The sequence below is a fragment of the Aphelocoma coerulescens genome, chromosome 3, assembly GCF_041296385.1.
Source record: "Aphelocoma coerulescens isolate FSJ_1873_10779 chromosome 3, UR_Acoe_1.0, whole genome shotgun sequence".
Classification (NCBI taxonomy): Eukaryota; Metazoa; Chordata; class Aves; order Passeriformes; family Corvidae; genus Aphelocoma; species Aphelocoma coerulescens.
The window spans coordinates 96,237,380-96,261,623 of record NC_091016.1 but is presented as its reverse complement, the minus strand read 5'-3'; the positions used below and the strand labels follow the sequence as shown (position 1 = coordinate 96,261,623).

The following is a 24,244-nucleotide window of genomic DNA, read 5'->3' as shown; positions in this document are numbered from 1 at the left end:
ATTTACTCACTAAGCCTTAAACTCTACAGACATTCTTTGAGAATGCTTAATTATAGATGTAAGTGAACTAGCATGGATGTCAGTATACAACGATGGATGTCTTGAAAATGTGATTTTCAGTGGTTTAAGTCTTTCGATATGCTCCTGACAGTGCTACATTTTTATGACAGACTTCCAGGATATAATTCAAAATTATGATGGTTTATTTAAAATAAAAGTTATATTACAAAGATAGATGATATTCAGAGTTTTTTATGCTGATGAACTCACGGGAAAGAGAGTTTTAAATTTTTTTTTCCTTATTCTTTTCAGAACTAGATGAATCAACTGTATTTGTACTTGGAGCAGTGCTATACAAAAATTTAGAACTCATTTTGCCCACTTTGAGGTAAGAAATTTCATAAATACAATATGAATTGACGTATTTCAGGATCATAACTATACGTCAGGATAAAAGCAGCCAGTCAAAACTATTTGCATATTAGTACTGCTGGATTTTTTTTTTTCATTATATTTATAATGTATATGCATATATTAATCTCTCCATCATACTTAGTTACTTGCATGATAGAAATAGCCTTTGCATCAAATTGCCTTAATTTATATTTTATGTAATCTATATTAAACTTAATTACAGAAATTTTTGATCAGAAGTATATGCAGTGATGTACATTAATGCTCAGACCACTTGTGCTTCAATCTAATGTTTGTCCAGATAGTACAAATGGTCTTGTAATGACATCATAATTTGACATGTTAAAGTTGTCTGCTCAACTTCTACAGAAGTCTCTAGCAGTAGTTTTCCAAACATTTTTTCAGTGCAAATTGTATTCAGAAGGGACAGCATAGCTATAGAGAGGATCCACTTTAGAAACAAGACATGCATGTGCTGAATAGCTGGATTATATAAGCTTTGAGGGCTATACACATGCAAAAAGATACAGGAAGGCCTCTTGTTTCACTTTTTCCTTTTTGTACTTGCCAAAAGACAATTTGGAAATAAATATTTCACCTCCTCTTTTGTAATTACCAGTTATGATAATTTCGTGGTCCATTAATACTATCTTATTTTATATGATCCTGTGCACCATTGGTCTGCTAATGCCCTTTTACAGTAAAAGAAACACATGCAGATGGTGTCACAATAGGTCCGACTGAATTCACAATAGTTAGAAAAGATGGTAATAAGGAAGCCACCAGATCACCTTTCCCTACTCTATTTAGCCAAAACATCAGGATTTGAAACAAAGAATGGAAAAACAAGAGGTTTTTACCAAAATCTATCTGAAAACAAAAAAAACACTAATTCCTAAGAAAACAAAAAATCTACTTCCTAGCAAAGTTTCAACGTGCTCTGGAAGGAGTAGCTGCAAGTTAGGGACAGAAATCTCTCTGAGGTAGAGCACAACTTGAACAGTGATGTCCTGACAGGACACCTGGAAGCCTGAAAGTGCTGGCAAGGGCCATCTGTGCTTAAGGCATGAAATAAGTGACAGCTCATCCACTTCTGAAAGTGTTGCTAAGAACTTCCCATTTGTTGTACCAGTTTCTGAAATTAGCCAGGAAGGAAGAGATGTTTGTAAAAGAGGGGTTTTTTTTTTACCCCATACTCAAAGAACCAGTGACAACTGGCTTATTGGAGTTAGTTCTTCTTTTTGGTAGACCTTAGATAAAAATCTGACAGTCCTAGGAAAGCATCAATGTGGCTATGTACTTTTCAGACCTTTATATTGTAAACTACAGTCCTATGGTCACGCCTTTTCAGCTTTCACAGGTCAGCAGTTTTAATTTACAGAAAAAAAGGTGTAAATGTTAAATTCTGTATATTTGCTTATATGAAAAGTCTTTCAGAGCCCTTATTTCATACATTAGAAAAGTGAGGTTTATATGCCTTACTAGATTTTCCCTATGTACTAGTTTGAAAACAAACCAGTGGGAGGCACCAAGTCAGAATAACAATTTAATGGGGAAAATCAAAGAAAAGGGAAAAAAGAAAGACTAAAAGAAAACACTGGTTCAAACTGACAGAGTCAAGATACAACCTGAGTTCTGGTTAGGCAGGGTGGTGGTTGCAGTCCTCTGAAGCAGTGATCCTGTAGAATAAAAAGGTCTGCTCTTCCTCAGAAGGTCCAGTGGTGGCTCTGTAGCTCCTGTCCTCTGGAGATCCAGTGGAGAAGTGTTGTCTCTGGTGCTCAGTCTCAGATTATATCCAGGATGGGATGCTTGGTTCCTCCCTCTGGGAGGTACCCCATCTCACAATGGGGTAATGAGTCATGAGGCCAAGTGTTGATTAGGCTCATTAACAGAAGATAGTCCAGAGGGAGTTATCGCTGTAGTCATGCGGCAGGACAATGATGGGCCATTAACAGCAAGATAGTCTTGGGGGAGGAGGCAAGGAAACGCTGCCCCACCTGATTTCAACAGCTCATGAGGATGGTAATAGAATACACTGCAACCCAGGACACCCTAGAAACAATACTATTGTTTTTAAAATTATTCCCAAGTAGCGGGAATAAGGACAGAACAGGGACATAAATGTATAGCAGTGTAAACGCTATGGATTATGAGTGCTTTTTGGTTCCCAAATACTTTGCTTTTGTCTGTTCTGCTTTCAGCTGGTTACTGATTTGCACTGCTAATTTAACCACTTCTCTGTACAGTTCAGTTCATAGATAGGTTTTGTGACTTACTTTACCAAAATGGTCTAATAATCTATGTATATCTATTCATAAATGAAGTCTTTAGAAATTCAAATACAAAGGTATCCTACTTTGCCTCTGAATTTGTTCAATATTCTTTGAATCTAATTCTCAGGTGCCTGTGAAAAGGAACCTAGCACTATTACTCTCTTATGTATGTGAATGAGGAATAAAAGTAATTATTAATCTGTGATATAAAAATATAACACATATTCCTCTAGTGTCTTCTTTGTCTGGAATATAGCACTTTGCATTTCCTTAATGAAATACTTTTCTTATTATGAAGCTATACTGAAACTTTTAAGCTTACATCTCTTACCTCACCAGGAAGTGTATCATGCAGGATTTCTTTGCCCATGGCAATCATATTCAAAATATGATCTCATGGGCTTAAAATAGTACCTCAGAAAAGTCACAATTTCAAACTGCTTTCATAGAATTATACTGTCATTGAAAGGTTTTCCTCCAAATATCTTCTAATTCTAACTTCTCTCCATGGGCCAGGGACACTTTCCACTAGACCAGGCTGCTCACAGCTCCATCCAGCCTGACCCTGAACACTTGTAATGACAGGACATCCACAGCTTCTCTGAGCAACCTGTTCCAGTGTCTCAACACCTTCATTAAAATTTTTTTCTTCCTTATGTCTAATCTAAATTTATCATGTTTCAATTTAAAACCTTTGTGCCTTGCCCTGTCACTACAGATATTGGTAAAGAGTCTCAGTCTTTATCTTAGTGTCCCTTTAAGAATCGAAAGCCTGCAGTAAGGTCTTCATGGAGCTTTCTGTTCTCCAGGATGGACAACCCCAACCCTCTGAACCTTTCTTCATAGGAGAGATATTCCAGCCCTCTGATCATTTTAATGGCCCTACCCTGGACCTCTTTCATGCCTTTCTTGTGCTGGGAATTCCACAGATGGACATAGCACTCTAAGTGGTGTTTCACAAGAGCAGAGCAGAGCAGAGCAGAGGGGCAGAATCACCTCCTTCTCCCTGCTGGCTATGCATCTTTTGATGCAGCCCAGCATTAGGATAATTGTATCCTTTCTGGGTTGCAAGCCTGCATTGCCAGCTCATGTTCAATATTTCATCTACCAGTGTCCTCCAATATTTCTTGACAGGCTGCTCTCAATCCTTCTATCCTCTAGACTGTATTGATTCCAGGGATTGCTTCAACCCAGATGCAGGACCTTTCAATCAGCTTTGTTGAACTTCCTGAGTTTTGCAAGGACCTGGCTCTCAAGCCTGTGAAGGTCCCTCTGATGGCATCACTTCCCTCCAGCATGTCACCCACACTGTGGTGTCATCTGAAAACCTGCTGAAGGTGCCCTCAATCCTTTTGTTCGTGTCATTGATGAAGATACTCAATACTATTGAATGCATTTTGACACCTTCAGATATTTTAATGTTCATTCAGATAGAGTATCAGCACAACCTTTGATACTGTCTCCCATGGCATTCTCCTGGAGAAACTGGCAGCTTGGACAGATACTCTTTTCACTAGGTAATAAACTAGCTTGGATGAGCAGGCCCAGACTGGCCGTGAATGGTACTACATCAGGTTGACAAACAGTCTCTAGTGGGGTTGCCCAAGGCTCAGTATTGGGGCCAGCCCTGTTTAATGTCGTCATTTATGATCTGCATGAGGGGATCAAGTGAACCCTCAGTAAGTTCGCAGATGATACTAAGCTGAATGGGAGTGTTGATCTGCGGAGGCCAGGAAGGCTCGGCAGAGGGATCTGGAAAGGCTGGTTCAGTGGGCAGAGGCCAATGGTGAGAGGTTCAACAAGATAAAGTGCTGGGTTCTGCACTTGGGTCACAACAACCCCATGCAGCATTACAGTCTGGGAGAAGAGTGGCTGGAAACCTGCCTGGTAGAAAGGGACCTGGAAGTGTTGGTTGACAGCAGCTGAGCATGAGCCATCAGTGTGCCCAGGTGGCCAAGAAGGCCAATGGCATCCTGACCTGTATCAGCAATAGTGTGGCCAGCAGGACCAGGGCAGTGATTGTCTGCTTGTACTCTGACTCGCTCCCTGATGAGGCCACATCTCAAATCCTGTGTTCAGTTCTTGGCCCCTCACTGTGAAAAGGACATTCAGGTGCTGGAGAATGTCCAGAGAAGGGCAATGGAGCTGGTGAAGGGTCTGAAGCACAAGTCCCGTAAAGAGAGGCTGAGGGAGCTGGGGTTATTTAGCCTGGAGAAAAGGAGGCTCAGGGGGGACCTTTTCACTCTCTACAACTCCCTGAAAGGAGTTTGTAGCCAGGTGGTGGTTGGGCTCTTCTCCTAGACAACAAACAACAGGACAAGAGGAAAAGGCCTCAAGCTCTGCCATGGGAGGTTCAGGTTGGATATCAGGAAGAATTTCTTCACTGAAAGGGTGGTTAAGCCCTGGAATGGGCTTCCCAAGGAGGTTTTGGAGTCCCTATCCCTGGAGGTGTTCAAGAAATGACTGGACATGGCACTTAGTGCTATGGTCTAGTTGACAAGGTGGTGACCAATCAAAAGTTGAATTTGATGATCTTAGATGTCTTTTCCAACCTAGGTGGTTCTGTAATTCTGTAATTTGAGTTTGGAAAAAAAGCTGCAACTGTGGTTAGTGCTGAATTTGTTATTACACTCTGTGGAAATTAGAACTGACATGCAGGTTTTAAAGTGATCTTTATTATGGTCTGTTTTATTGTTTTGCACTTGTTCGGGTCCATGAATGAAGGTTTCTATACATCTCACTGCATTTGGAAAAGGTTTATTCTTGTTTGCTTGCATTTTGCAATGAAAAAAATATCATCTTACATGTGCTAATATTAATTACTCATTGTACTAATATTGCTTAACTGTAATAAATATTATCATAATAACCACATTAGTGCTGAAAATAATGAAATGTGTCACTGCATTACTGTTGTCTATGGAGCAAACACTGTAGGATGAGAAGGAATGTAACATCATCTATTTTTTATATGTTGCCTAGAAGTGCACAACACAGGAATTAAAAAAACATTCTGGATAAGTATTTTATGTGATGCTTTTTCTAAGTATAATGACAGTTAAATATATATCAAGGGTGGGAATGAAGAACAAAAATTAAACCAAGGTAAAATAAGTAAAACATGTTTGAGTTTGAGGGCCACATCATTTACATCTTAAAAACCCGATAATATAGGTGATTTCTACCAGCTGCATTTAGATATCTAGAAAGGTTTACCAGTTCCCATGTGGTTGCAGTTCCTGGCTTTACAGGAGTTAGGGTGTGAATAAAGAAAATATTTGGTTGTAGTTTCCAGAAGAATAAAGGTGACACGCACTCCAATACATTCCTTATTTTTATCACTAGAAGGTATGCAAACTTCTGCATCATCACAAGGAACTGCTTTAAAAAAAAATAAATAAACAAAAAAAAAAATTTAAATCTCATCTCATATATCTTTAGGGAAAGTCTTCCAAAATACCTAACCACAGAATCCCCATCTGGTACATCACAGGTGTTCTGTGAGTAAAATGAGGATTTCGTTATCTAGGACAGCCAAAATTAGCTGCATTTTACCGTACTTGTTTTAATTTTTCTTGGTTTTACTAGCATAGTATCTATTAAAAGTAAACACAGTGTGAGATGGGAACTTGCAACTGCATTAATATAGAAGTTTCTGGACTTGTGTTTAATCCTACTGGTACATGTACATTCAGAGAATTTTGCAATGTGTGTTTAAATGAAAGTTTAGGGAAACAAAAACTTCCTCATAAAACTAGAAGAATTTTTTTTCCATGCACAAGTAAATAAACTTCATCTGATCCCTAATATACTTTGCTGAATTGCACTGTTCTTGTAATGTCTTATGGATTTGTTAATTGCAGACACTGAAATATTGAATATTTTCAGAACTCTAGACTGAGTATTATTTCCAAAGTTCTTGCACCCCTGAGCACACTTATGTTATTGTTAAGTTCACAGAAAATTGATTCTCAGTACAATACTCCTCTAAAAGATATTATATATAATTTCTCTCTTGAGCACTTTGAAGGAATACATTGCATATTGCCATAATGTAAGACAGTTTTTTACTTTAAGAAATAAGAACAAATAAAGAATAAATGATTTTGCTATATCAAGCTTTTTTTCCCATCACTTAAACAGCCACCATAAATTTCCTGCTAAAATTTTCTTCACTGAAATGTTCTCTTTCCCCATTTGAAACATCATTCCTAACCCTGACCTTCAGGTGCTCTACAACCAAAAAGGCCCTTGAATTTCCTCAGGTCAGCTTTGTTAGACCAAGGATGTACCTCAGACAGGCTTTTATTGCATCACATTACAGCTTTAGCTTTTGTAATTTTTCTGTAATGTATACAACTTTTACACATTTATAACTTCGATCTTGCTGTCTTGCAATAGCAACATGCCTAATTAATAAGTTCATTTTTCTTGAGTGACATGGATTCATTCTAAAAAGAAAAGAAAACATGAATTTCATACTACATAGGATCAATATGATTTCCCTCATGTCAAAGAATACCCTCAAAATTTATACCCTGGTAGGAAAAAAGCTTAATAAAATAGCTCTATTTTATTAATATCATTATTAACTCAGATCAGAAAAAAGCTCTAGGGCAGCAGCTCTGAAAGCATTTCTTGAGCTTTAACTCCATCAAACATTGCGATCTTGAATCTTCAAGGACCTACTCATCCATAGTTTCCAAGAAATTGAATAGATTGTTTTTGAATAATTTGTTTCAAAACTTAACCCTGATGAGCATCTTTCTGGACAGTCAGCAGAGCACCATCCTCTACAACTTCATTTCTCATTACAGTTGAATTTTCAATTATTTTTGATGAAGGAGAAGGAGCTAATGGTGAAGTCACTCTCCACCATAAAAAAGCTGTAAGGTAATGCATTTGCCCAGGAAGTGTGAGATAGATCATTCCAATTCTATGCCATTCGCAACATGAGAGGGACTGAAACTGTCTGAGGACATTTTGTAAAAGCTGATTACTTAAATTCCTGGATAAGTGTTCTCAGAACTAGGCTGCTGTTTTAAAAAAATATCTTCAACAGAGATAGTAGTGGTTTTTGAGATTTTTTCAAGTTTTTGAAAATTTTTTGACTGCCAATCTTTGAGCTTTAATTTAGTGACATCTTAATATGCTATGTGAGTTTAGAATATGCTTTAGAATATACTTACCAGATTGTATTCTTCTAGGGACTGTCCAAGCAGTTAAATATGAAATATGCACATAGGCATTGAGCCCAGACAGGACAGTGATGAGGGATACAGTTTTCATTTGACAGTGATATAGGCAGTTTTATTTATTTTCTTGTGAAGCAGTCTGCTAGGGGTTCTTGAAAATATAAGTAGATTGATAGAGTTTTAATGAGACTGAGGTTAAATGGATGTGCTGAAGTTACAAACTAGACACTTAGATGTTCTTTCAGATCTCACCCTAGAACTGTCAGAACTGCACCAAAATGAGATACACCAAGGAAAACTTTCTTGATCGTGAAGACTGACTTTAGAAGAGTACTGAAGTAGCAGTATTTACAATAGTTTGCATGAATTTCCAAAATTGAAATAATCTCTTAGTAGGTAATAAGCACCATTTTCACTTGTCATTATATGTTAGAGAAATCAGGTTTTTATTTATTTGGAGTTTTATTTGGTTTGGGGGGTTTGGGTTTTGGTTTTTTTTTTATAATTATAGATATTCAGCTACTGTAATTCTACAGAATGCACTGAAAATTTGCTAAACATTAAATGTTAGCCTGACAGATACATTTTTGTCAATGATATGTGAGACTTCAAAGTGTAACCAAAGGGAAGAAATAGGAATTAAGTAAAACAGAAAGTCAGTTCCGTTATATTTTCATTATATGATTTGGCTGAGCAAAATTGGACTAGAACTCATGCCTTGCCCCAGAAGAACAATTTCATTCCTTGTGCTGAATGAAATGCCTGCTGAGCTAAGTTTCTATTACTGTAGCCATGGCAATTCCTGTTTCAATGATCCAGCAAAATGGAATTCTCTCCTAAATACAAACTCCCTAGAGAAAATAAGCAATTAAACAACAACAGCAGCAAAAGAATATTTATAATGTCTATTATAATTACATCCAAACTGCCTAGTTTTGTCTTTGGTAACATCCACCTGTGAATATGCCTTTCTGTGAGGTGTGGAAAGCAGCATTACATACAAAGTAAAACCATAATGATCACCGGAAGCAGTCAGGCTGATAACTGGTGGTCATTCTAAACCTGACAGGGTCCTAAGAAGCAAAGGATCTCATGCATGAACATCATGTCAACATGTCTTTATGCCTGTAGTAGCATAATCTTGGCATTACTAGCTCTGTCCTAGAAAGGTTGCTATGATACATAGTGATCCACATTTTACATGAAAAGAGAAATTGATGATGAATTAGAAAAATTAACAGAAAGTTATTATTTTGCATAACCCAGTATAATAATGTAAGACCAAATCTAATCTTCCATATGAGAAAAAATTCATTGGCTTGGCAGGATTTCAGTCAGGTCACAATTGTGGTTTAAATTCTAAAAAGTATTTAGCTGATGAAGTTGCCCACTCATATACCAAATACAATTTTTTTAGAATTGGAAATAGGTATGCTTTTTTCATGAGCACAGAATCAACAGAACTGTACAGTCTCCCATTGTACTCACCCACCCAATCTTACAGTTAACAGTCAGAAAGAACCCCAGCACAGCACTGTGGAAGAAAAATTACTGTATTTTATAAAACATACCTAGTGGGTCTATATTGAAAGAAGTAGATGAGATACACTCAAACATGCACAGAATGTTTATGTCATCAATACATTCTTTTAATTAATAAATTGTACTTTAAGGAATTACTTCTCTGCCATTGGTGCTTTTCAGTCTTCAATGCGTTGAATACAGTTGAAATAAGTGTTTTCACCACTTTCAAACAAATTATTTTCTCCCTTAATATTTGTCAACTAAGTCACAGAAAATACTCCATTACATCTTTAAATGTAATATTAAAAGTCTCATTTAACCTAATAAAAACTTAAATTTTCTATTTTTACATCTTTTACAGGAATTTTACAGTTGTTAACTCAAAAATCATTGTTGTCACTATACGACCTGAGCCTAAAACTACAGATTCTTTCCTGGAGATAGAACTGGCCCATCTGTCTAATGTAAGTACAAGGGTAGTTGATATGCTTTTACAAGAATATTTGCCAGATCATATGAGAGAAAAGAAGTGGTGTTGTTTTAAATATCAGGTAATAAAATGCAGTTTAACTTCTAAAATTTAATCCCAGGAACAGTGTAATAATCTTTGAAAGGAATGTGCACTTGATCATGCATGTGTATAAACAGAACAAAATTAATTGTTGTTTTGTGAATGTTGAGTTTTTTTGTTAAACAGAAATTTCCGTTGAAGAGTTTCCATTAAATGCTTTCATGGTTACAATTGAAAATGTATCATTGTACTGACTGCTTAACTTTTTGCTCCCTGCATATTTCATAGAGCTACAATAGTTCTTCAGACCCTTTCTTTTCTTTGATTATTTTACAGAAGCCAGTTTTTACTTAAACCAATGTAGCAGACTCCAAAAATGCTCTGGTTCCAATTTAGCTTCCAGTCCTTATAAATGTTTGAGATTTTTTGTCCAGTCATTTAAATTCTATATTTCTCAGGCTTTAATCTCACATTAAAAATGTTTTAAATGTGGGAAAAAAAAGGATTTTATTTCCAAATATATGAAAAATATTAAGACTTTTTCTTTGTTTTCAGCAGTCTCCCAGCACTCACAAGGAGAATAAAATCTATCTTTTGTGGAAAATTTCCATCATACATAATATTGGGAAAATAACATTAAATAACAAGCATGGGGGTAATTTATGTGAAGGCACAACATATAAACTCTCTCTGTTTATGTTATTGAGAGCTAGAGTTTGCTTTGAATAAAGTCATAAAGAGTCAGAAGAGACAGTTACTGGAGCTTTTGAAAATGGTATTGTTATACAAAAATCTTTAAAGCTGTAATTTTTAAGTTATAAACAGTTACTCAAGTGGTCATACAGATACAATTCAGCTAGAGAAGTTCCAAATATTTCAGTCAGTAGCAAAATTGAATTAGTGACTCTGGGCAAAAGTATGAAGAAAACTTTTTGAACTCTGGATCTTTAAATTATGTTTTACTCAAGGGTAGAAGAAACGGTTTTGCCATTAATGGGCATTATGATCAGCCATTCAGTTCCCCGAAAAATGCCAATGCAAAGAACATCTCAGTGAAAGTTTGGCAGAAAAAAAGGAACAGAGGAACATAAACTGAGCTGACTCCTTACTTTTCAATAACATTGAAAGTGTATTGATGAAGAATTGTGTCGATTTGGGGTTTTATTGTTCTCTGTTTCTGTTTATTTTTAAGATGGTTTATGACATGTAGATTTCATTTTCTGTTTTGTTTTATTTTCTTTCAAACCTAAATTACATTGTATATATTAGGAGAAAATATCAGTTTTCAACATAACTTTTGTTTCTGTCAGATATTTCACTTAAAATATTATGATATATTTGCTGAAGTAAACACAAATTAATCCTATATATCAGGGGAAGAACCAATCAGCTTTGAAATAGAGTACTTGTTTTGGTCTCACTAAGATCATTATTAGGAAGAATTTATGGTAATTTTCAATGCTATATTTTATAATCTATTATTTTAACAATGATTGGGGGTTACTTACACAAATAGCAGAAGATAACATTTATATTTTGAAATTGAAATCACTACTTGAAAAAGTAGCAGGTAAGAGGGCACATGGGGTAGCAGGTAAGAAAATGATTCTCATTAATTTGGTCACATGCAAGAAAAGAAATATAAAAATTATATAAGAAAATAATACTGGTAAGCAATGTATTAGCATTGAAAATATTTCTAGACCAAACACAAGCTAATAAAACAAGCACAACACAGGCAAGACTAGACTAATAAAAGGTTGAACTGCTAAACCCAGAAGCTGAAATTCTACAAAGTTCTTAGAGAGGGAATTTTTTTTCATCCTTTTTTAATCCGTCCTTTTGATTAATTTCCAGAGCAAGTTTTTGCCAAGTTTGAAAATCTTGAAAGTTAAACTTCTTTGTTACAAAAGATCAGATTTGAGAAACTGATTGTCACCTTGCTTTGACAACCTTTCAGTAACAGAATATTAATTAATATCGTATAAGCTCATATCTTGACAAAGCAGAAAGGTAATAACCTTGCCAATACATATCAGAGCATTTCTTTTTTTTTTTTTTTTTTGGTTCAGTTTTTGTCCTATAATATAATCCAGAGAAGCATCAAGTGCTTGGATCAAATTTTCATCCCTTAAACTTACATACATTCTCCATTTATGTAGGATCTCAATCCACCTGAGTATACAAGTTGGATTGGCAGATACAATGACAATATCTTGCTCCAGAAAATCCATTAATACAAATCAGTTATATAATTTTAATAACTTTAAACGTTTGGTCATTTGTGTTCAAGACATAGCCTTCATCATGGAACTTTGGCTTAAAGAAATAAGGCTGTAGATGCACAGAAATAATATTTTGTAAGTTTGAGCATTCATTTGAACTTAATCTAATTCTAATCTTCTTTGCTATAATTTTATCAGCTGAAAATAAGGATTTATTCTATTATAATATATTACCATAGGACAGGCTTTATGTACATACAACAAGATAAAACCATTGCTAATATATCTTTAATATTTGATAATGGCTCATTGATTAAACATTATGTCAGCTAAATAGATTAATTATTAAACAGAAAATAAAACATATTCTCTTTCATCTGATTTTTTTTAATGTCTCTGTGTTATATTTGTTCTTTTCAAACCTTTGTTCTTGAAAATGCTGTTCATTTATTTAGAACAGTTTGTTTGCAAATTGATTTAATGATGATATTTTAAGCATTTTGTAGTGTATAGCATTTAGCCTACTAGTATATAGGAGTATATCCACACATTTGTTCTTTTACTGCCTTATCTACTGACTAAATTAAGTAGATAAGAGATTATGAAAAAAAGATGGGCAAATGGATAGTTTAAAAAGAGTTAATATGGCTAATTAAAATCAGGCTTAAAATACCAATTTATTCAAAATTTGTAATAATTTCTTCATTTTATATCAAAACTATCCAGTTTATTAATAAAACTGGAGGATTATCTTTTGGAGGAAGTGCAAACCACGATTACATGTGCTGTTTGAAATCTATTGCGTGGTATTTGGATTTGTAGATAATTACAAGTATAACAGAGAGCTGACCAGAGTGGAATGTGAGTTGCAATGCATCGCTGCTCAGTTGGTTAGAGCATTGTGCTGATAACAAATAGCACCAAGGTTGTGAGTTGAACCCCCGTATGGCCATTCACTGAAGAGTTGGGCTTGATGATCCTTGTGGATCCCTTTCAGTTCAGAATATTCTGTGATCTATGATTTAGAGAATATGATATTTGGTCTTATAAAGTGTGAACATGTAGATGAATATGGCCATGTTTTTCCAGTAGTTTGATTAAAGAGACACCAAAGCAATCTTTAAAAAAAAATGCACAACTCAAACAGAATCCTATTTGCTCTAGAGAGAATATGAACTCTCACCTTCTGACAGCACGGAAGTTTACTCCAGGGCCACTAGAATAAGGAGCCAGCAGTAGCACAGGACATGAAATGTTCAGTGAGACTGAAAACCCGGGCGACAAAACAGCTGGCACTGTGCTGGATAGCTGTCAAAGTTGCCAATCACATCTTGAAAGTTCAGTTTTATATGCCAGAGATACATACACATACACACTCAGACACATATGCCCATTTTTGAGATATCCAAGAAATGTGCTGTAGTGTATAAATCAGTGCCATAGCAGTTGTAAACACTAATGAACACAGTAGCTGCTTCCTTAGCTGCAGCTGAGTAATTAGCTGGTAAGAGCACTGCCCTCACAGAGAGCCATGGCTATTGGAGGCAGCTCTACAACAGCACTGCAACGTTGCCAAGAGGTACCCCAGAGAGGCTGTGAAAAAGGTTAACAGATTGAAGACAAAGAAGCAAATACAGAAACAAGCTCTTTATGGTCCTTGCAGTGCTTGAAGGATATTTTATCAGGTATCAAAAGAGGAAGAAGTTCTGAAAGGGCACTGTGCCCTTGCAATCTGCCAGTTCGGGTGGAGCAAACTCTCACACAAGAGTTTCTTTAGGAACAGGAGTAATATTTATCCTGCTTCCTATGTTTCTGCTTAATCTCTCATTGGTGACTGCAATGGCCAAACATACACTTTCTTTTCATTTAAATACATTTCAAAGAGAGCAAAATCTGTGATCTGAGAGCAATTTTATCAGGCTTCAGTTTTCTGCAAAGGCTTTTATTTCCTTCTATTTTGTAGATTTCTCTATAATGGACATTTTTTCTGAAAGTGTTTTATTATTCATTCTATTTGCACTCTGGGAATAGCAAGCAGAAACTGTATGATGTCCACTGCTAGGAAAGACAAGTCTTAGATCTGAGAGATGCAAAGCCTTATTATTATGCAGCTATAGGAGTACTTTTTTAATGTGCATGTAGCTTTATCAGATTTCAAGTAGAACTTCACCCAGACTAACGATAAAAATTAATACTCTTATAAAATTACATTTTAAAGAAAATTTAATTCTGCACTGACATTCTTTTGTTCTTAATTTTTATCCTTCTACCTCTTCGTCCATCAATGTATCTGAAAGCTCCTGGCTCGTGATGCAGGACCTGGTCTCTGAATCTCAACTGGCCTGTTATCCACTGCTTTGTCCTGTGCCCTCTTCCCCTTCCTCTTCTTTATCTTATAAATACTTCAGGGGATGAAGCATCCTTTATTTATGTTTGTACAGTGCTATGTAAATATAAAGTTCCATAAGTATATGTTGGTTTTAAATATTTATACTCTACTCATAAAATTCAATGCAGTCAGCAAAATACTAAAGTAGAGGTTCAAAATTTCTGTAAATGCCTCTCTCTCAAGCATCTCCAGAAGGACCTTTTTTATCTTTGACAAAGAGGTAGGTGGATTCATTTAAATATTTAATAGATTTTACTTTACAGGTTGCCATGTTTTTTTCTATAAATAAATCACTTTTGAGAATAAAATATTAAGGTGTGTTTTTTTATATGAAAGTACCTCTATATCTAGTGCATCTACACTGTTCACTAGCATTAAGATCCAAAAATAGTGTATTCCTCCGGTTTCTTCAAATCACTTGTGATTTTTTAAAAATATATTTTTATTCTATATTTTATATAATTTTTTGTGTAGTTTTGACTCCTGGGAATATCTAATGCTTATGATGAACAGGAATGTAGTTTAGCAGTTTTAAGTACTTCTAAGTCAATCTGAGTGAATTTTAATTTTGTCTCAACACTTCGTCAGCAGCAAAATAAACATGAGTAATTATATAGATTTTTCAATTTCCAAAAAAGTTCTCAATAGTTCATTGATTTGTAATAAAAAACATAGATTCCTATTCTGTTCTAAATCAAATCGGAAATCTTCCACTGACTTTGAAGACAGAGGAGCCGGTATTGTAAAGCTCAACCACAAACAAAAAAATATATATTTTGAGCAAAACACTCTGCTAGTTTAGGACCTAATTTACAAAACCTTTGGACATTGCATGTGGGGTCTGTGAACCTGAAATCCCAACCTCTAGGCATTTTACCCAACATATGCTTAAAGGCATTACTGGTTTTGACATCCAGATTCCTAAGGGGTCTAAAGTTCTTCTTCTAAACACACCAGAAATGTTCAGTCAAGTCTCTAAACAGATGAACTATTATCTCATATTTTACTTCCACTAGGATATACCAAAAAGACAACTTTATGCTTTCCTTATCTAAGCAGAGAATGCACAAATACTCTGCTCTGAGGTTCAAGTGCCTTCAAAATATCCTATATGAATTAACCTTAAGCTTTTGCCATTTCAGTGGCATCAATTCATCAGAGTATAAGGATGATCTTGTAGGAGGAGACCCAAATAAATTTTTAGGTCAAGCATGACAAATATTTTTGCATACAGGTAACTAATAGGTCTGTTTGTTTTCTTCTTAGGGCACACTGAATCCCTACTGCGTGCTGTGGGATGATTCAAGAATGTAAGTGACAGATGTTTGCTTCTATTGCTATAGCTCAAATATTACAAAGTACCTAGTGATTTTTATGTAGTTGGTCAGTAAACAGGTTGATATGAGAGAGAGTTAACCTTTGACAGAGTGGAAGTACTGGATTCTCCAGTCACTTTGCTTCCTTTTTGCAGATACATAAACTGAAATATTACAAAATCTCACCAGAAAGAGATTGCTTACGTAGTAATTTTAATCTGTTTTTTCAAGATTAAAATGGGAATGGAGAAAAACTGTAGTTCCTTCATGGTAGTTGCTGGGCAACAGGCAAGTGGGTAAGCAATGAGACAAATGACTAAGGAAGACTCCCATTTCTGTTACTGCAGGGAGAAATACAATTTTTGAGTGTGATCCCCACAGCAATCTTCATTTTAGTTGGTTCAAATTTTCATTTAAGTTTATTAAAATAATAGCTGTATTCTAAGCAGTGAAATCTTACTATTAGTCTTCTTGTACATTTTTCAGTGTTTCCCTTCTGTAATGAAAAAAAGAAAGTGTTGCTGTAAGAAAGCAAATCAGTAAAATCAGTTGTGGTTTAAAATGAATCCTAAGTTTGTGCAGTTGTAATTTGCTGCATTAATCTTTCACAGTAAATCTCCCATTAACATCAAGGTGAACTTTACATTGATGCAGATTAAGTGTTTCAAGAAGGATCTCTATATGGTTTCCATGTCACTTTTTTTTAAAGATGATGTTGTACTTCTTATCCAGGTATATTATATATATCTTATAATACAGACTCATCTACAGTGTTAGAAATTGCATGCCTGTGATTTTGTGGTTTTATTCCTTGAGCTTGGATTTACATCAGCACACTGATGGCTGAGAAACAACCTTATAGTACAGAAATGAGAAACTTTGGACATGATACTAGAAATCTTTCCAAATACAAGTAATGCCTTGGTTTATGCCTCTGCAAAAGAATCATAGTACCATTATTTGCCAGTAACATCATAGTATTCCATTTCCGTGAAATCTGTGGAATGAAATACATGAAAGACTTGATCTTATACATTATTAGGAGCACATGGATTCAAAAGATTTGGAATATATTCTTTGTTTTCTCTTCACAATGTTTTGCTTATACAGGAGTGGTACATTTCTTTGTTTATAATTTTTTATATGGGTTACTTTAAGTACTGTGTATTTAGAGCACATGCTCTGATTTCCCTGTTCCAGTCCAGCATATCAAAGTCATATTTAATTGGAATTAGACTACTAAAAAAAATCCCAACACCATGCTGTGTATGTTACAATGGGATTAAAAGATTTTATTCAGGTATTTGGAATGAATGTGTGAAGTAGTTGCAAACAAATGCATTTTGTGCTTGCCACTTGTTTTGCATTTCTCTTAGTATTTTTTTTATGGAGAAGTTCAGTGCTACATATAAGTACTGTTTTCAATATGCTTCAGAATCTGGACTGAAGAGTAAACTTGTGAAACATCTAAAATTTACATAAAGCTTACATAAAATAGTCTGAGGTTTTTGAGAGAGAAATACATTTTTGTGTTCTGAAGGATATCTTTACTAGGCATATTATTTAGTAGTTGCTATTGAATATGTTAGAAATTGTGAAGACTGGGGGTGTTCTTGGAGATGTGTCCATTTTTAAAAGTGATATGAGCCCTGAAATATTCCCAATAAGATGTGATGCAGCAGTAAGGTCTGCATGGACACCACTGTCACTTGTTTTGCACATGTATGTGTGATAGTTTATGAGAATGTGACATCTCTTATCACAGTGTGCAATAGCAAGAGCAAACTCCTTTTTTCTCCATCCCTTTGGACAATATCTCTACTCTTAGCTTATTCAAAATTTATTTTTGTATTTTTTATTATTTTGTTTCTTTTTTGTTTGGACCATTTTATTTCTGTTTGTATTTAGTCAGGAATATTTCAGAATTTGTATTCTGACATTGTGAGTTTTAAATTATGAAAGCTCTATAGTGTTTATAAAGTTTCTATCATTTCTAAATCTAAACAAATAAATATGTAGAGGACTATACAATTGATTAGGTGCTCATGATTATGTTGGGTTCTTGGTGGCTTGGTTTTCTTTTATTTCTTCTACTTTTTCTAAGTCTCAGGAATTAGTTATCCTCACCAGCAGGCAATTGGATTTGATGGATCAATAGCCTAATTCATATTGGAAATCCTACAGAGCTGTGATGTACTCATGTCCTTCCAAACTGGATAATTTTTGCATAACCAGGACTTGCCAGGCGTTTTGGAATAAACCCAAATAAAAGTAGCCTGCTTTAGGGGGTGCTTAACTAATCAATAGTCTGTCAGGAGTCAGGTGTTTTAAATTAAGTGGGTTTTAGATTAAAACTGTGTTTGCTTTTATCATTGGTATCCAGCCAGCAGCAACCTCTAATGGGTTTTTCCACCTTTTTAGACACTTCTCCCACACCTTTATCTGCACTGGAAATTCACATTTGGTAAATTATACTCCTTCCACTGATCTTGTCAGTTTAATACTTCTCCAGCAGCAAGGAAAGCTTTGTCTACCTGGATTTTGGACATGCTTTTCAGGAGATTGATTGATGGTTACAGTTCCCTGACATCCAGCCTTGAAGAAAGTTCTGGATCTGTGAGGTGTTTAATCACACCAGATCATCAAACTTATTCTACTGCCATTGGTATCAGTGACAATTTGGTCATCCTAACTTTGGTAAAACCAGTTTTAATCCATTCTTTCTATGAGAAATTTGGTGATTCTGCCCTCTGATTATGTTTTACAAGGTTTCCCATTTATCAAGCTGGCAGCCTTGTGCCCTTTCTGGAGACATCTAGTCAAGTGTGTGTACAATATTGAGACAGTGGAACTAAAGAACAAAATAGTATGTCATGTATTAAACTCAATCCAATAATTCAACATTTTATTTCAGTTGATTATCACAAAATATAGAGCACATCTGTCTGTGGTGGTTGAAACCAGGCTTGTTTATGATTTCTGGTGCTTGCTTTGATACTTCCATCTTCCCTACACAAAGCTGGTAGCATCAGTTGTATGTAAGTGGTGATTTTTTCCCCTCAGAAATGAGTGATAACTTCATCTACTTGTTTCAGAAGATGTATTCTAAATGTTGCCTTCAGTAAAGCCTTAGGATACTGAATGCTTCTCCCTCTAGTTCATAGGAAAATGCTTGGAATATTTGTACTTAACATTCTAAGGAGAAACAATTCAGTTCTTTAAACCAACCAACCAAAAAATTCAGAAAGAGTTGTGTCTTTTCTGCTTTGCATTATCTGGCATGAGCAAACAATCCTTGCTGTCAGGAACGGTTTGTGATACATTAGTTCAAGTGTCTCAGTCCACAAAGAGAAAGAAAAGCACTTGGTCGGGTACAAGGGCTGACTTTCCTACCCACAGAAGTGATTTTAAAGATTTTAAGATGAAACAAAACTTGAAAGCTTTTCTTTTGTCCCTCCTACCTTTCTGGAAAGGAAATCAAGAAAGAATAGGGAGACAGCAAAAACAGTCTCAACCAGAAAGTGATCCAATGGTCAGGTGCATTTACTTGGGGACCTCAGGAACTGGCCCTTCAACTTTTTCTTTATATAAATTACTTAAGGAGTTTGAAATGCACTTTTCAGCCTTATGGGAACAGTCCATGCCCAGTGAGCTGTCAGATCCTCTGGAGTGTGTTACTCACAAGGAGTTCTGCTGAAAGTCCAACATATTATTTTGGAAAATATTCATAGGCTGGGGAGCTGATTCCCAACACCTCTGTATTTGATTTTACCGCTGTTTATGTGTTTGTCACCATGCCAAACCTAAATCTTGCCATATCCCTATCAGTGTTTTTTTCCTAGTATTGTTTTGTTTTATGTAGATATGGGTAAGGCTCTGTAATCCCAGGGATCAAAGAATCATTATATGCATACATACATTTTCATTTCAAAAATGTCATTTACTGTGGCAGTCTGAACAGTTCTCTTGAACTTTGTTGCTATCTCTGATGCTTTCATATGTGATAGGTGCCATAACTGGCAGTCTGTATGGATGTTGTGGTTTAACTCCAGCCAGCAGCCAAGCTCCACGCAGTCGCTTGCTCACTTCCTCACCATTAGGATCAGGAAGAAAATCAAAAGGGTAAAAGCTCATGGGTTGAGATAAAGACTTTAACAGAGAAAGCAGAAGCAATGCACACAAGCAAAGCAAAAGAGGGAATTAATTCAGAGCTTCCCATGGGAAGCAGGTGTTCAGCCATCTCCAGGAGAGCAGGGCCCTCCTACAGGTACTTGGGAAGACAAATGGCATCACTCCAAATGTCCTCAGCCTTCCTCCTTCCTCCCACTTTATATACTGAGTGTGATGTCATATAGTATGGAATATCCCTTTGGTCGGTTTGGGTCACCTGTCCTGGCTGTGTCTCCTCTCAGCCTCTCAGCCTCCTCACCAGCATGGCAGCATGAAAAACAGAAAAGGCCTTGGCTCTGTGTAAGACTTGCTCAGCAATAAAAAAACATTTCTGTATTATCAACCCTGTATTCAGCACAAAACATAACCCCATAGTAGCCACTGTGAAGACAATTAATTCTATCCTGGTCAAAAGGAGCACAATGGGTCTCCAGCCTCTATGAAAGTTTGGCCTGACAAAATCAGTTATTTGTCTTCAAGGACCCAGCCCCCGGAATCTTGAACTGGGACGAAGAATTCAAAACAGTAAGAGGCTGGAAAGATAGGTGCCACAGTACTGAACATTGGGAAGTACCACCCTCACAGGCAACCCTCAGCTAGCAGTACTGCAACGAGGGCATGGAAGGTGGGGTAGATGTGGTGGGCCACTGGGAGGAAGTGATTTCTCACATGGGAGTTTCCAGAGTCAGCAACTGATTAGCAAAACAATGCAGCTGGTGTTTGTTCATTTAGAAATGTGTTGGACATAATGTGGGCACATGTGTTCTCCACAGGACAGAGTCAGTTGTTGCTGGTGTGCTCCACATCTGTATGCAGTGCAATGTGACATCTCACAGCACTGGGTAAGGAAAGGGTTTTAGTATTCTGAGGCTCTTCTCTGCCAGTTGCTGCAGAAGGATGTTATAACAGTATGACAGCATTTTATTTGACCATATGTGTGCTCATAATAGTTTGTGCCTGCTGACTATACAGTTGGAAGAGGTACAATGCAATTAGCTGAAATTTTTAATGTTGCAAGAATTTTGACCTGGTTCAGTTTTAGATTAGGAAAAGTGGTAAATCTGCTCTATTTTTTTTCCCTATTGCTATGCAAGTTTATGTTGGCAGTGGTTTAGCTTTTCTACCCTTAAGGTATATGAAAGTATGAATACCCATACATGCAAAATGACAAAATGCATACATTTATATAACTTCACAATTATACTCTAGACATATTGTAGCATCCTCCATTAAAGAGAGTTAAAAAAAGTTTACAATTACTTTTTTTTTTTTTTAATTATCCCCTACAGCTTTTAATTATTTTTCTCCCATTGTCCCTGGATACAAGTCTGGAGAAATAGTCCAAAAAGGAATTCTTCAATACAAATAAAGAAGATTGTACCAGCTAATTGTGATTTTCTGCAACTCAGCTTTACAATATAAACTTACATGCATGCCAACTTCTGCATTTTGTTTCCTGGTGGTAAAATTGATAGAGAACGCAGATCTGCTATGTCTCTCTCCTCTTGACTTTGATTTTTAAAACTAGCACAATGGACCACTAAATTTTGGGGTTTTTTTTTTGTTCTAGCCTTGCAAACCTTTGAAAATATGTTCAAGAAGAGTCTTTATAACTTTTGTCAAAATGTGTCAAGCTGATCATCAAATCATTAGAATATCCTAAGTCAGAATTTTCTTCTGGAAATATGAATAGTAGCTTCTCCTTACTTTATATCACTTTACAGTCATATTATTTTTGTCCCCAGAAAGATATTGAGGAAATTGAATGACAGTAAGTACATGCCAGCTAAAGCTTTGCTTCTTCCATTGACTGCAGTCAGTCTTGTTGGTCCAGCTTTACAGTCAGACTTTACTCCTGGCACCTTTTTCAAGGCAGAAAATTCTCTTTCCATGTTAGTTTCTATGCTTATGTTCATTAATGAACTTACTCAAAAGATAAATGCCTCCTGGAATGCCTGTTTTAATGAAGAACTTTCCATAGTGGGACCTGTGTAATAGCACACTACACATTCTTTTTTCCTGATAGTCCTGCATAAAGACTTGAAAGACTTTACAGAATTATGTTCTTTTTCATTAAAGCAGTATGGAATGAAAAACATGATCCAAACTCCCTTGCAGACAACCAAAAGACTTTGACTGATTTGAATCAGATCAGATCAAGTGGTAAACAATGCAAGCCATGCAAGACCTAAATTTAAAAATTTTTAAATTCACAAACTGCTAAGATTATACTGTAATGCAGAAAATTAATTCTGAAATATTGTAGAATATAAATGGAGTTTCTTTATGGTGAAAAAGAATCAGGCCACAATTTTCTTTGCTTAAGTCATACACAAAATGAATCAGTATATATGGGAGGAATTTATAATTTAGTACTTTTTTTATTACACTGCTCTTCACTAACACCTACACAGCCATGAACAGAGCTTACATGGCCTGCTGAGATTTATAACAAGAAAAGGAAATCAAATTAATTCCTGCTAATAAGTTCACTTTCTTTTTAATTTTTACTGGGTGATTAATCAACTCCATTTGTTGAGAACTCAACTGCTATTTATTGCTGTTATGTAAATGTAGATTTTCACAAACTAAAAATAGTGGTTTCTTGTAATATCAGGCAATTAAAATTCTGAAATGTAACTAAAAAGAACCAGTGATTGTATCTTCATAATCGAATTTAAAGATTATAATTGGACTTTTGACAGATTTTTAGCATATAATGAAGACAAAAGATAATTGAGCAGTTTGAATAAACTTCACTACAGAAAAAATCAGTCATAATTTGGTTTTGTATCTATGTTTCCAGAAAAATTCATGGATCTTACTAAGTCAAATAAAATTCAATTGTTGTTTTCTCTAATAAAACTTGACCAAGAAATGCAACAGATAAGATCTGGAAATCCAGCAGGGTGTTGACCTTGGGCTGACTTACAGGAGAAAACAATGTTTAACAAATAGAATACAGCTTCCAAAAGTACAAAATAGTACAGTTGCAACTACAAAAGTTTAGCAACCTTTCTCATTTATATCATGTACCTCTTAAAGGTTTTTACACCTGTAAATTAAAAAGCAATTTAACACAGAGGTTCATACCATCCTCCCTGGTTTTCAGCTAGGGGAAACTAGAGCATAATGAAAGCAAAACTGTTCATCCAAGGTCACTGATTAAACCCTGGTAGAGTTAGAGTTCAAAATTCCTGACTCCTAAATGACAATGTTCTCTAGTTGTTCTCAAAGCCAATATCATTCTCCTGCCATGAATCAGATCTCTGAAGTTTAAATAGTTTTATAATGGTATTTCTCTTTTTTTTAACTCATTCATTCTGATGATCTCATGACTGTTGTCTGTTTTGGAGAATTTAGCTCTTCTTGTCCAACAGAAGTTGGAAGCACTAAAGGTCCTTGTATTATACCATCCTTAAATAAAAATCTGCTTGTGTCACCAAAGAAGTTGAATAGGCTGGGGAATATTTGCTTGTCCATGTAAGAAGAGCTGTGCACCTGTTCCTTTGAAAATAGGTGTACAGGTCATGTGCATAAAATTGCTTGTAAGTAAATAATATTATTTGCTACTTTTAAATTTATTTGCAGTCAGTACAAAAAAAAACCCAAAACAGAACTACAGCTGGTATAAATATAGCTAGTTTTAGTAGTATGATAAGGAGAATATAATATAGTATAATACAATGTATGTTTTTGGACTTGCAGAGTGTAGTTTTGCTTGTCTTTACTTGAAAATGTGTAGATCTAAGTCTCCTGAATTAATAAGTATTCCCTCTGATGAATTGAACATCATGTAATTTATTGAAGTCTAGTCTGTCTTACTACAAGAAGTGTTTTTTGCAAAAATGACCTTAAATAAATATTTGAAATTGTGTTTTGAAATGCATGTTAGAGGTCATCTTCCAACTCTATCAGTTGTTCTTTAAATGTCAACATTGAAATTTTATCTCTGTCTGCTTAAATCGTAATACTACATCAAAACCAGTCAAACACAGGTCCGGTGTAAATCTGCCATATGTTATTTATAGCTATCACAGATATACATGTTCTAATGCTAAATCAGCATCTCACTGACCTCTCAGGTGTCTTTACACATAATTGAGCTTTTGCTGAATCTGAGCCAAGGTTGAGATGAGCAGATTCAGATAAATCTCTTCCTAGACCAGTCACTAGAGGGAAGCAAAGACCTTCACGTGCCTGTTCATGACGTCAATCAATGTGTAT

General features: G+C 35.5%; 1 protein-coding gene across 6 annotated transcripts in view; it reads left to right on the top strand.

Annotated features, from left to right (window-relative positions):
• Nucleotides 1-24,244, top strand: part of ADGRB3 (adhesion G protein-coupled receptor B3) — a 450,213-nt gene that overhangs the window by 258,901 nt on the left and 167,068 nt on the right. For all 6 annotated transcript variants that reach the window (XM_069011355.1, XM_069011354.1, XM_069011351.1 and 3 more), the window contains 3 exons: nt 313-388; nt 9,768-9,870; nt 15,798-15,841. In XM_069011355.1, the coding sequence (XP_068867456.1) occupies nt 313-388; nt 9,768-9,870; nt 15,798-15,841 (223 nt within the window). The remainder of the gene's footprint in view (nt 1-312; nt 389-9,767; nt 9,871-15,797; nt 15,842-24,244) is intronic.